This window comes from Podarcis muralis, chromosome 17 (genome assembly GCF_964188315.1).
Source record: "Podarcis muralis chromosome 17, rPodMur119.hap1.1, whole genome shotgun sequence".
NCBI lineage: Eukaryota > Metazoa > Chordata > Lepidosauria > Squamata > Lacertidae > Podarcis > Podarcis muralis.
In genome coordinates this window covers 30973579-30988005 of record NC_135671.1, presented here as the reverse complement: position 1 = coordinate 30988005, position 14427 = coordinate 30973579, and the positions used below count along the sequence as shown (strand labels likewise).

The 14427-nt window shown below is 43.2% G+C and overlaps 1 protein-coding gene across 2 annotated transcripts in view; it reads left to right on the top strand.

Moving 5' to 3' along the window:
• The window catches only part of CARM1 (coactivator associated arginine methyltransferase 1), a 40397-nt gene that overhangs the window by 21884 nt on the left and 4086 nt on the right, over positions 1-14427 (top strand). For both annotated transcript variants that reach the window (XM_028712865.2, XM_028712866.2), the window contains exons 7-14: positions 2417-2507; positions 2745-2826; positions 4037-4122; positions 5881-5970; positions 7572-7709; positions 9474-9563; positions 11426-11538; positions 13335-13412. In XM_028712865.2, the coding sequence (XP_028568698.2) occupies positions 2417-2507; positions 2745-2826; positions 4037-4122; positions 5881-5970; positions 7572-7709; positions 9474-9563; positions 11426-11538; positions 13335-13412 (768 nt within the window). The remainder of the gene's footprint in view (positions 1-2416; positions 2508-2744; positions 2827-4036; positions 4123-5880; positions 5971-7571; positions 7710-9473; positions 9564-11425; positions 11539-13334; positions 13413-14427) is intronic.

The window sequence follows — 14427 nt, the reverse complement described above, 5'->3', positions numbered from 1 at the left end:
CGCCTCCTCCCCTCCACTTCCTCACTGACCTACACTCGAAGCAGCAAAGCAGCATGCCAAGCAAAGTGTTCTTTGGCACCAGTCAACTGCTGGGCAATGAAGAGGGAGCCTCTGGGCTGCAGGCTGCATGGGTTTCCCATATGTGCCCTAGAGCATTTGTTCCCAATTGGTGGTCCTTGCTGTGGATCCCAGGGAGTCCGTGGCACCATTCACAAAACAAAAACTACTATAGAGATAGGAGAATTTTCAAAAACTTGGCTTTTGAAAAACGGGGAATCCACAATTGGGAACCACTTCCCCAGATCAAGCGTGGGCAGACTTCGGGTTTGACAGATCTACTTTGTGGGTTTTTTACTTGATTCCTGAAGTTTGTCCATTCGAGCTAGATACAAAAGACATGCTGTTAGAATTGAACCACAAGATTCATCTGAGCACATTCAGATCCTGGGAATTCGTTCTCAGTATTATTATTAATTATTATTAAATTTCTATACTACCCTTCATCTGAGGATCACAGGGAGGCTTAGAATATAAAAACACAAAAATACGTAACCTAGTAACAAACAAAAACAATACCACCCCCCTCTCCAGTACCTGAACTAAACTGACCTCTTGGTAATTTAGCACAAAAGTTACTCCAGTTTAGCGTTCTACATTTTGGCCACTGGTAAGGTAAAACAACTGGGAGTCAGGAACGCTTGCTAATCTATTGCAAATCACCCAGCAATCTTCTGCCCACCCCTGCCCTCAAACACCGCAGTTCAGGGTCCAGCCAGCCTGAAGTAGGAGCCTCCTAGTATTGGTTCTCTGTAGCACTATAGAGGGGTTAGGGTCATGGCTAGCTTCCTGTTCTAAACCTGAGCATCTGAGTTGTATTAGCTGGGGTGGCAGTGGCTCTGGAGAAAGTGAAAGAGAAAAGGCTTTCTCCATTCCTTCCTTCTGAAATGTCCCCATATAGACAGGGAGAGTTGTTCCATTAACCGTATAGCACCAATGGGTGCCCCCTGCTCCCAACACTACCTCTGTCCAGTGAGCTTCAGCAGGCCAGTTTCCTCTCTCTTTCCTCTGCCTTCCATTTTCCTCCCTTTTTACTCAGTTGACATCCTAACATTCTGTGCTTCTGATGTTTCCAATCCACCAGCCATTTTCCCCCCTCTTTTTTTGTGTTGGGCACCATAACTGCTCTCAGTCATAGCCTTCATTGATAAGCACTCAGCCTGCTCCATTTCTAGTTCAAAATGGCAAAATCCAGGTTATTTACATAGTCATGGTCCTTCCACCCTGCTCCCTGAAAAGCAACACAGACAGGAGGTCTTGTTGCTGTTCAGTGCAAATCTGGAACTTCACTCTTCAGATAATGAGTTACTATTTTCTTACCTGTAAGCCATCGGTCCCAGAGGCTCACAGGTGCTTGTTGTGCACTTTGACTTAAAAAAATTATTTTTGTTTAATTTACAAATTAAGTTGCTCAGGTGTATTGTACCCACTGCCTTTTTCTTGAATGACCCCATTTTGCTTCCAGACTGATCTGCACTCAACCAGCCAATTTTGCTACTGGAAGGAATTGCAAAATTTTCATGCTTTATAATAGTAGAACAATTAAAGGTGGTCACGCCTTGATTTATAGAAACGCTCCCTCTATTGGTTCTATAATTAGCAAGGCATCATTGCTGGTGTTCATCAGAAGCTTGGTAGAGGCCGAAGGATGATGCTGACAATGGAAGCATTCCCCATAAAAACAGTAGATCAAATAAAAACCAGTTTTAAAGAGAAGAAGCTATGCGGAAAGTGAATAATAAAACCAGTTTTTAAAACCAGTTTTAAAGAGAAGAAGCTATGCGGAAAGTGAATCATAAATGCACCGCTAGGAACAACCGCCATCATTTGAAACAGGCACATCTTCAGTGGGCTCCTGGTGAGGTGATACAGTGGGGCAGTGGTCAGGATTGAACTCAGTCAATTCTGTGGGAAGGTTTTGGCTGAGGTGCTATTGATTTTCTTCAAATGCTTGTGGCAGTGACTCAAGGTGCAGCAGTGTTAAGGAAATTAGTGGTTTGAAGGCATTCATGGTGCCACTTTAAATAAATCAAGATTTGATTCAATAAATCAAGAACAGATTTATTATTAATGACAGTTTTGTTTTGTAAATCTCACTCTACTTTTACCTGCTGCTCCTATTTCTTTTAACTTGTTTCTATTTTACTGTCTTCCCAATTTCTTTTTCTTTTTAACCTGATCAATCCTAACTGCCATTCTGTCTGATTTTTAACCTGTTCGTTAATTTTTTTTCCAGATCTCTCCCCCTCCAAATCCTGAAGTTATCCACCTTGGGGTTTTTCTTTGTTAAAATTGGAAGGAGACCATAAGTATATTTCTGTAAATAAATAAACTATGTCCATCTTCCATTCAATTTCAGGAAACATGTTTCCAACCATTGGGGATGTCCACTTAGCACCATTCACAGATGAGCAGCTCTACATGGAACAATTCACAAAAGCTAACTTTTGGTAAGCCACTTTTCCTAGGAAGCAGACTCAGGTTTGGGTAAACCTTACCTTAGCAGTCCCATCTTTCCTAGTCTTCTAGATAGCAGTGAAGAACCTCCATGGTCCTCTGCAGTGTAACTGCTATCTTTCCAGTATTGGTTCTTTGGGAGGAGACTGGTATTTGAAACCTCACATTGGTGCATCCTTGGATACCCGGACCCTCCCAAGTCACCCAGCCTGCTGTGTTTTGTCTTGCAGGTATCAGCCATCCTTCCATGGGGTAGACTTGTCAGCACTTCGGGGTGCAGCAGTAGATGAATATTTCAGGCAGCCAGTTGTGGTAAGTCTGTCCTATAATGCTGACATCATAATAGTAGTAGTAGTAGTAGTAGTAATTATTATTATTATTATTATTATTATTGATATCCCGCCCATCTGGCTGAGTTTCCCCAGCCACTCTGGGCAGCTCCCAATCGAGCGTTAAAAACAATACAGCATTAAATATTAAAAACTTCCCTAAACAGGGCTGCCTTCAGATTTCTTTTAAAGATAAGATAGCTGCTTATTTCCTTGACATCTGACGGGAGGGCGTTCCACAGGGCAGGCGCCACTACCGAGAAGGCCCTCTGTCTGGTTCCCTGTAACCTCACTTCTCACAATGAGGGAACCGCCAGAAGGCCCTCTGCGCTGGATCTCAGTGTCCGGGTTGAACGATAGGGGTGGAGACGCTCCTTCAGGTATACAGGACCGACATGTTGTGGCAAAAGTTGACATTCTTCCTGATGGTGGGAGCATGGTGAGGGGAAAGGATGAAATGTGATTGAAAGCTGTCTCTAGTCCTCGGAGCCTTCCAAAGGGAGCTTCTGTCAGAAGAAATTTTTTTTTTTGGGGGGGGGGTTTACAGCTTTTGGAGTCTAATCACCAAAGCCTGTGTGTGTTCATTAGAGACTAATACCATGTGCTAGCTTGGTTACTTGCTCACAAGTAGCGCAACCAGTAATCGGCCCAGTTGATGAGAACCCACAAGCTTCCAGCCTCCTCTCGATGGCTTGAACACCTGTTATACTTTAATTTTTGAAAACCATAGTGCACCTGACATGAGCATTTTTCTTATATAGAGAGCCATCAGTTTTATGCCTTTGCTGTTGGACACATTTAAACAAAGATGAGATTGGGTGGCCTGTAACTTCTCCCAGGTCTGACTTCTTCAAATGGAGCAAGTAAACACCAGGGAACTGGTATTGCCATCTGAAGGAAGCACTGAGCACTGGGGGAGTAGAGTGTCTTGGTTCATGCCACTGTTTTGCATGGAACAGAGCAAGGCTGGCAACCATGATGCTCATCTCTGCTTACCTCTTAGGGTGGCAGGGAAGAAAGGCATTGTTCTGTTGTATGGCATAATATTCACAAGCATCTTCTGGCCCTCAGAGTAAGTTAGTATGTTGTCTGTCTTCTTTACATTTGTCTGGGAGTGGAAGTGAGTGGAGACTTGGACTTTTCCACTTCCTGACCCAACCAGAGGTTTTCATTTATGTGCTTCTCTTCCCAAGGACACCTTTGATATCAGGATTCTAATGGCCAAATCTGTTAAATACACAGTGAACTTCTTAGACGCCAAAGAAGCGGATTTGCACAGGTATGTTATCCCCTTTATAAGAGACAGAGGGATAATCCAGTCTGGCTCCCAGCTGTCTGTTACACAGGGTTGGGAGAAGCCAAAGTTATACTGTTTCTGTCCTTAAAAAAGGAAAGAGAAAAAGAAATTGTGTCTGCAGTACATGCCAGTGTATGAGTCTTCATGAGTGTATTGTTACTGTTGTGTGGCAGAGCCAGATGAAAGTAGCCTGGCAGTCTTTCCTGAGCCATATTTTGGTCCTGCATAGGAGCCCAGTCTTCTTCCCTTGATCCTTTAACCAATTAAGGTTCGCTAGAAACAGACTGGTGGCTTGATGCCTGCTTTGCTTGCAGGAGACCTCAGACTCAGGGGTCAGGATAAACAAAAATGGGCTGAGATGGTATAAGAATTCCAAAATCAAGAGGGCCAACGTTTAAGAACTGTTCGAGTTGACTTCCTGTTCTTTGTGTTTTCTACCATCCATCACTCTGCTTGTTGAGGTTTCAGGCCATGTCTGCTGAGGCTATTTATGGTTCATTCAAAAAATTGCAACCTGTTTTTGAGGGCACACTGTCCAACCAAGGGAATTTTAAGTAAGGTTTTAAAATAAATCAAAATAGCAACAGTTTAATCATTAACTTAAAACCACCAGCAGCTAAAATTCATCTAGCATAGTAAATAGATCAGACACAGATTAGAATAAAAATCTCTTCAGAGTTTTCCTAAAAATCAGCAGTGACAAAGCCATACATATTTCTCTGGGAGTTTCAAACATGGAGAACTCTCAGTCTCTGGTTTCCAACAGTCTAACCAGTCTTACAAGTTGGTTAGAGAGCAGGGCCTCTGGTCTTAATTCTGGTACTGTCTCATGGGGAGTCTCTTGTTTTGCCACTTCCTATACAAAAAAACAAAGTAAAAAAAACTTCCTCAAGTCAATGGAGCCTTGTCTTAACTATTTCCCACCCACATCCAGGTTGGGCTTGTTTCCAGAAGAAGGCTGTTGAGCAATGACAAGATACAATTGTCTAGTGTAGAATGACTATGCATAGTTCTTGCATGTCTCCAGTCTGTATCAGCGAGGTGGTTCTTATCTTTTGACCTTCTGAAAATGTGAATGTCCAAAATTTATATTCAGGTTAGAATGAAAAAAGCAAAAAAACAGTACCCTTAAGAAAGCAGCCACACGCTATTGATTAGTACAACTGGAGAAAGTGGGAGCCACAGCCTGATAAGACCCAACTTAAAGGAAGATCTTAGATGGCCTCTATATGAGACAGAGGCAGTCTCAGATCTCCAGCTACATACATACATGCATGCATGTGGGTGGCGCTGTGGTCTAAACCACTGAGCCTCTTGGGCTTGATGATCAGAAGGTCGGCAGTTTAAATCCCTGCAATGGGGCGAGCTCCTGTTGCTCTGTCCCAACTCCTGCCAACCTAGCAGTTCAAAAGCACGCCAGTGCAAGTAGGTAAATAGGTACCACTGTGGTGGGAAGGTAAACGGCGTTTCCATGCGCTCTGGCTTCCGTCACAGTGTTCCATTGCACCAGAAGCGGTTTAGTCATGCTGGCCACATGACTTGGAAAGCTGTCTGTGGACAAATGCCGGCTCCCTCTGCCTGAAAAGCGAGATGAGCACTGCAACTCCATAGTCACCTTTGACTGGACTTAACCGTCCAGGGGTCCTTTACCTTTACCTTTTACTTTGTGCTGACTAAGAGGAAACCATGTGACTGCGAGGGAGAGGGTGAATTCATGTGGCATCTCCTCTTGTTTTCCAGGATAGAAATCCCGTTCAAATTCCACATGCTGCATTCAGGTCTAGTCCATGGGTTGGCTTTCTGGTTTGATGTAGCCTTCATCGGTTCAATGTAAGTGGTGGCAAAAGTGCTCTTTCCTCCCATCAGAACTTGGATTTTATAAAACAGATAACTGATTATCACTCCTACACTGCAGTAAACTGGCAAGTTCAAATTAAATTATCTTTTGACTTGTGTCCTTCGGTAGATGAATGTAAATATGTTTTTTTAACTTGGCAGCAGGGAAACATATTTAGAAAAAAACAGCCCTCGGGATAGTAAATGGAAGCTTGCATTTCTTCACAACGCTAGATTTGCTCTTGGCTGCACAGTTTGATAGAGCGAACGCTTGCTTGCCAATTCTGATTTTGTTTCTTTATTTAATTCCAAGTCCAATTAAGGTACTGGTTGGTTTTAAAGCTCTTAATTTTTAAAACCCTGGCTATCTTGGGAGAATGCTGCCTCCCATGTGAGATTTTGAGATTATCTAATGAGGTCCTATTGCAGCGACTACCTTTTATGGATGCCATATTAGTTTCAAAACATAGCTAAATTGTTTCTGTAATTGTCTCAAAGCACTAGAAAGAATTCCCTTGGGATATCTGCTTGTCTTGCTGTGTCACTGTTCTGCAAGCAGACTAAGGTGGCCCTGTTCTGTTGGGTGTTTTGGAGGAGATACTCTCTTATTACACTATTTTTATAGTGTTTTAGCTGTATTTACTAAGTGTGTTTTGTGATTGAATTTTATAGTGCTTTGAGAATTGTTCTTTTCAACAACCACTAGTCCACAAAAGTGACTATAATGATTAGAAGGAAAGCATATCTTCAGTTTCCTGTTTCTGCTAACATAACAGAACCAAAATACAGTGGTACCTCGCAAGACGAATGCCTCGCAAGACAAAAAACTCGCTAGACGAAAGGGTTTTTTTGTTTTTTGACCTGCTTTGCAAGACGATTTTCCCTATGGGCTTGCTTCGCAAGACGGAAACGTCTTGCAAGTTTGTTTCCTTTTTCTTAACACCGTTAATACAGTTGCGACTTGACTTCGAGGAGCAACTCATAGAACGCGGTGTGGTAGCCTTTTTTGAGGTTTTTAAAGACTTTGGTGATTTTTGAAGCTTTTCCAAAACTTTCCCGACACTGTGCTTCGCAAGACAAAAAAAATCACAAGACAAAAAAAATCGCGGAACGAATTAATTTCGTCTTGCGAGGCACCACTGTATCCTCAAAAAGTAACAAGTCTTCTATTAATTGTGGCCTTTCTAATTAAAGTTGGCCCTCATTAATCAAGTGATGTTTCAGCTGGTTACAATTTAATCAATTTAAAATTAATTTAAGCACTAATAAAAGTTGACTAAAAGGACTGTACTAACCATTAAAAGCAAGATCAAGCAGGAAAGTATTGACAGGTGCTTCCAAAATGCGCACCTGCCACCAAACTGAACTTTCAAGAGGGACTGACTTGGAAGAGGAAAAACAGGAGCCTTGGTTTCTCTGTGGAGAGTGAAAACAGATTGGTATATGACAAGCCAGGCCTGAGTGCAGCTACTTTGCAGCTGGGGATATGCTGACAGTTGGGAAACAGAGCAATCTGAGAGGGGTAGGATGTGGATTTGTGACAACTCAAGTCCTTGTGCCTAAACATGACTCCCTTGCCTCTCTCCTTCCGCTAGAATGACCGTTTGGCTTTCAACCGCTCCGACAGAGCCTCTAACCCACTGGTACCAAGTTCGGTGCCTCTTTCAGTCTCCACTTTTTGCTAAGGCTGGTGACACCCTCTCAGGGACATGCCTGCTCATCGCAAACAAGAGGTAAGCTGAGAGGGGCCAGCTCAGCCGCATGGAAAAACAAGCCCTCTTGCAGCTAGCTCAGATTCTGCAGTGGCAGTGTCGTCTAGGGTGTTGTGTGCTGGACTTGAACCAGAGAAAGATGAGTTCAAAGCTATGTGCCAGGCTGATTAAGTTGTTACCAGGGTGGGGGGAAATTGATGATTTAAAAAATAAATTTAAAAAATCAGATTTTTTTTTGGATATAAATCGGATTTTTTGATTTAAATCAGATTTTTAAAATAAAATGCTTTTGGAGGAAAAATATTTCTAAAGCTAGTTTTCTATTTAAGTTACATTATAGTCCAAAGGCTATTCATCAGGAAATAAGGATTTGTTTTAAGTTTTTCATGTGTGCTAAAATTCAGTCTCGGTTTTTAATTTTATTTTGTTTAACTACATCAGTTAACAAACATGCATACATATGCTATAATGTTATTGTTTTAGTTAAATAGATTGTTTAAATTGTTATTAAGGAAATGATTATTTTTCTCCGTCCAATAAAGTACAGCAGAAAAGTTGTCCAAATATAAAGTTAACTTATTAAACCTCACAATAATTTCATAATTATCTATGAATTTATACTAGAATAACCAAATCAGTAATTTTTGATATAACTGTAAAAACTACTCTGAAAATTTTTTATTCCAAAAACAAACCCTCATCTGGTTGTAATATTAAGATTTACCAGCCAGAATGATCTTTCTGTAAAAAAATGATATAAATCAAGTCTTGCTGACTAGTTGTTTAAATAGTTATTTAAATCGATTTGATTTAAATCAAATTCACCCTGGTTGTTACCTTCTCATCAATAAATAGGGATAATAGTTACTTTCCCAACAGGAAGATGCAACTTACTTCTGGGCTTGTGTAACTTGAATCCGAACTCAGCCTTCTTGGCTGCTAGCTGTTTTTTTGCACTTCAGAAAGGTCTTGTGAGCAATATTTGCCTGTCTTCCCTTTGCACAGCTCGCTTTAGTCACAGCTGTCATTTTGGTGTTTCACACTGCTTCGTAGAACCCAGCAGTATGAGCAAGCCCATTGCACTCCTGACATTTTGGGATTTGCCCCAACTTCTCCTGTGACTCACACTATGAAAGATCCTGAGTTTTAGGCCTTATCTGAGTCCAGTTACACTCCTTCGTGTCTGCTGGCTTATTGCCATTGCAAAGACTTCTGAAAGTATAGAATCTGAGAGGCCTGCAGTTAAGATGAAGGGGCTTATGGATCCAATCATGCTGGTGGCTGCCCCCAAATTATCCTTTTTGGTGATGGCCCCCCAAGTTCTGAAATCACTTCCGTGTGATATATCCAGGAAACAGGCCCTCTTAAATGTGCTATTAAGACATTTCTCTTCAGACAAACTGCTGCTAAGATGTTGTTTTTAATGTTTTTAATGTTCTATCATTGTCACTATAATTTTATTTACACTGTAATATTTTAGCTCTAACCCGCTTAAGGAACAACTTTTGAAAAGTAGGCTAAAGATCAATAAATTAAGATATCCCTCGTCCAGGTAGAACTGGTAGAACAGAAGGTGAGCTGGCTTTGTTTGAGCTTTGAAGCTTTCTGCAACACTTGGGAAGTGTATATTGCCAGACTTCTTGCCAGTGTCTCCATCTCCTTTCCCAATAAGCGAGATTCTCTCATCCTCCTGCAGAGTCCTGGTCTCCATTAGAAATGGCCCTGCCGAATTGTCAGAAGGGACTGGGGACTCCTTTACCAGTATCTCTTCCCCTTCTCTTTCAGGCAAAGTTACGACATCAGTATTGTTGCTCAAGTTGATCAGACAGGCTCCAAGTCCAGCAACCTCCTTGACCTGAAAAACCCATTTTTCAGGTATGTCACGGTGAATCTTACAAGGGTTTTCCCCCACCTCTATAATAAAGTTGTTGCTTTTTTAAATGTGTGCTTGTGTGAATGAGGATGCAGTGTGTTTGAGGAACCGCTTTTCAGGGAACTACTTCTGCCTAACTCAAAAGCAAGTCTTCACTGGGCAGACTGGCAGGGGAAGCAAGCTAACTCTTCCTGATTGAATCGTTTTGCTTTCATGACCTGTGTTGGGAGGGATCGGGGGCTAGGTTGGAAAGACACACAGCGATTTCAGGCAAAGCGGGTAGGAAAGGAGCAAAAATGCATTCCTTTCTTACCAGTATATTCAGATAGCTTTTTGCTGGAGAGAGGAAAGCAAGGGGACAGAAAGATGCATATTCCTTCCTATTCCTCCTTTATCTTCTGAGGTGAGCCCCCCAATAAATGTGAACCACTAGAATGTGGGCCTTTTCAGCAAGGCTAAGAGTATAAGAAGCCCCTCTGGATTACCCCACATAATCATCTCACCCAGTATCTGGGTTTCCCTCAGTGGCCAGCCAGATTTTGAATAACTTGCCATCTTCCACAAACTAGGCTACTTCACTGCTCACACTTCGGGAATCCAAGCATGGGTCAATTTCTTTGATGAGAAGAAGGGAGGCATCTCCTCATTTGGGTCCTGGTTTGTTGTAAATCAGATTCTACTGCCTTAAAATATTCACATCTAGTTAGTCCTTGTTTTTATTTCCAGCAACATCTTGCTAATTTATGTTGTGATCTACCTTGAGTGGGTGAGGGAAGGTTAGTGTGCAGATATTTAAAGACATTTCCTGCTGGCCAGTGACTGCTGGAGCCCTAGAAATCCAGCGGCATAGTTGCCTCTCTGCATCTTGCGTTTTGGACAGAGGAGCCCTTAAAACGGTGGCAAGCAGAATAGTTGCTCTTGCTTTCTACTGGTGGGGTGTGATGGCAAAGTCTCTGTGTTGTACAACATGCATCGCCACCTCTTCTCGAATACTTGGTTTAGTTTGAGAGGGTGGCTAAGCTGTGGCCTTCCAGATGATGTCGAACTACAACTCCTGTAATCCCTGATCACTGACCCACGCTGCTTTGGGGTGATGGGATGGCACATCGTGGGCTGTCCTTGGATTAAAGTGTGGCAGAGGAATTCTGGCACCAACTTCTTACTGACAATAGCTTTTTGGAGACACAGTATTGTAGAGAGGGTTTGGGTTTTTTTTATGTGTCCTGCCATGTGTGTGTTCAAATTTTCAAAGTGCTTCGAGCTCTACCCTGCAAGAAAGTGAAAGTAGCAGGAACAGCACTGCTGCAATAGGCAACTGAACATTTTGGCATGATTGTCATGGCTATCTATTGGGCAGTGCTCAATACATCTGTGTGAATGTGTGAGTGAGTGATAGAGATATTCTGTATTTTACTACTTGAAACATCAGTTCTTTATCTGCATAAACATTCAGGTAAGCTATCCCCCTGTCTCCTCTTTTTAAAGATAAAAGCAGAATTTTGCTTTGTTGTGTGTTCTTCTCTTAAACCTAAGGTGGATGTTTTTATAAAATCCTAGAATGCATTTGAATGCATATGGAAATGTCATATACTTTCATTCAGTGGTCTCTTGGCCTCACAGTATTAGCTTCTCTCTCTATGCCAGTTTGTGTAACCCACTTCATGGATTCCACAAAAGCTTATGCCGCAATAAATTTATTGTGCTTTTAAGTTGCCACAAGACTCTCCTGCTCTTCTGGATGATGGTTGGAAATGGCCCACGATGTCTAGAATGATGAGCCACTGGGGCGCTTTGATCTCCAGAGTATTGACGTTGGCGCTGGTGTTTGTGTGTGTGAGTGAGGGTGTGTGTGTCTGCCTTCCAGGTACACAGGTACAACTCCTTCACCCCCGCCAGGCTCGCACTACACCTCTCCTTCAGAGAACATGTGGAACACAGGTGGCGCCTACAACATGAGCACAGGGATGGCTGTTGCTGGTACTGTACCTTCTTCACTGTCACTCCTGGGCAAAGCTGATGGGTCATCTATGTTCCTCAGTCATTTTGGGTCTGGAAGTCAGGACATCAGCCAGGAGTGCTGGATTCCACAGGGCTCGAGCTTTGCCTTCAGTTTGAAGGTTCACTGAATGGTTTTGGCTATAAAGCTTTCTCATACAGTAATGTGAGGGCCTGCGGCAAGCAATCTGGTTTTGTTTGCAGCCGTATCTCATCCAATCCTGGTGGTTCAAAGTCCTTTCTGCAGCGGAGCATAGGAACATCTTAGACCCATGTAATCAAAATTGAGCAGTCTGCAGAGGCAAGCATAACAAGTGGGAGGATTTTCTAGCTAATGTCACAGAGTTTAGATTTTGAGTAGCTATGGGGTGATGAAGAGCAAATTTTCTCCTCCAAGGGCAAGCCCTATTGTTGACACTGTGTCCATAGCATTAAACAAGCAAATCATTTGCAACTAGAACAGTATTCTTGGGATGTGGCAACTGCCTTTCTCTCTCTCTGTAGAGTTGGCACATGTGTGATGCAGAATATCATACTTCTATATAATCACTATCCTTACAAGAACCTTGGGGTGTTCGTGCCGCTGCCCTTATCTTCCTGCTGGTGGTTCTGCAGTAGATCATTGTGTGGCATGTACACCCTCAGTCTGTTGGAGATTATACCAGAGCAGAAAGAAGCTGGCTCCCTTGCCCCGAGCTCACACATGAAGATGCTCGTACTTACACAGCAGACATGAATTTCCCTTCTCCAGTTGACTGTTTTGATGTTTACTATTTGCTGACTGGAGCATTGAGACTGAGGAGTACCTGTTGCACTGGTGCTGTCGACATTTTTCTGTTCGCGTTTCTTGCTGTCACCTGCAGACAGCTGCCTGTAACCCCTCAGCAGCTTGCTCAATGTTGTGTCTCATTCTGCTGAGCACCTAATGTCGTAACCTTTTAGCACTAGTAAAGCTAAGCAGATGTGGATGAGAGATTGCTGGGAGCCCTGTGTCAGCTGCTTTTTTCAAGGAAGAGTGGACTTGGAGTGTGATTAATATACATCTCCTATTGTCCCAGGGGGTACAGCAGCCTGGTGTATGTTTGATGTCTACCCAGCTTCTGTTGGGAGAAAATTTCCCTTTCCCCCAACCATTTTCCTATTGGGCTTCTCTCCGCTGGCCACTGCTGTTCACCCTCTTTATACCTGTCTGAGTTGAGTTGGCCAACACCTATGTCCCCTCTCCCAGGCACAGCAAATGCTGTAGCCTCCGTCAGTTGCTGAGATGGTTCCAACAAGGCTGCTAGCCTTCCTTGACAGAGAAGATCCAGATTCCATCCACTTCTGTTCAGCTAGTTCTCAAGCAGCAACTCCTTCCTCCTCCAAAGGCAATTTTGGCAAGGCATCACTTTCTCAGGCAACCCAGCCAGACATATAGAAGGGAAGAGAGAACTTCCAAGTACCGTGGAGTGGAGTGGAGTGAGGAAGCCCCTCTCTTACTTTTCTGTAAGAACCAGATTACGGCCCAGCTTCACTGCAGCTTTTGCCCAGGAGAGCTTCTGCATGAAAAACCCTATCCCTGCCTGGAACAGCCTGCCCCCTTTTGAAAATCAGCTTATGGGAGGAGGGGTGGTGCAGTGTGTGTGGCTTGGAGAGGCTCATGCGTCTGTAACACTTACCATGTAATGGCCTCTCCTGCCACAACAGTGCTGGGCAGGATGCTTGAAGGTCTAGGTGTGTGTGTCTTGGTTAGTGCCTTCCTCGTTTCTCACCCTCTTCCCTTCTACCCCGTGCTGCAGGGATGCCCACAGCCTATGATCTCAGCAGCGTGATTGCTGGTGGCACCAATGTTGGCCACAACAACCTTATTCCTCTAGGTGAGTTTATCTGCAATGTGGAGCAGATTATATCTAAATGGGAGGATCCTAGGAAACATGAGAGTCAGTGGCTGAGATGAAGGCCCCAGCTCTCAGATCTCCTGAGCACCTGATCTTTTAGGTTTTACTCCTGGCTCTGAGGTCATGAGGAGATCCTTTGCCCTACTTCATCCAAGTACTGGGCTTGTGAATGTTCAACAGGGTATACATGCCTTTGGCCACAGAATTATCTTCCTGCTCATTGTCCTTGAGTTTACCATGTGCACTAAGCCCAATTGCGGGAGAAGAGTGTCTCTGCTGGTTTTAGGAAGTTGGGTTGAATAATTAGAATTTTGGGTTCAGTTCCAGTTTATTTGTATTTCTCTGGTTCAGACATTTAAGTTTTACAAAATGGTTTTAAATAGAACTCATAAGACTATCGTAACTCACTTGCTTACAGTGTAATTCCTATGAAGAGTACGCTTGACATTTAACATTCTTATTTGTTCTTAAAACTGTTGCCTGCACTGCTATCCCTCAGAACTCATCAGTCATGTTTGATTCCTGATGGAACAGAAAGGTGCCCTCTCTGTGTTGGGTTATATGCTCAAATAGTTTGAACTGTGTCAGGTTCCAAAAGCAGAAGCAACAAGAGAGATTCAGTAGAGTCCATACCTGATGTTCTTTAGGCCTAGTCTGTGTTGTTGTGCATGTTGGGTTTGGGGGCCTGTGCTGTTGGGCTTGGGGGCCTGTGCAGAGCCAGTTTCAGGAACAAGTTAGAGAACTAGCTTGAGAATTGGGGCCTGCTCCGTGTCCCCTTGAAAAGAAGCTAACAAGGGATGTGCAGCAGAGGGTGAGGTGGGAACTTTGCAACTGCCACATAGATGTCAAGTGTAAATCACAAAGAAAAGGCACCTGCCATGGGGAAGGAAAGAAGGAAGGCAGGAAGGCAGATTGTGTGACTGCACTGATAGCAGTTGTTATAGTTAAGCAACCTGCACCACCAGTTGTGATCTCTGTGCATTCACACATGCAT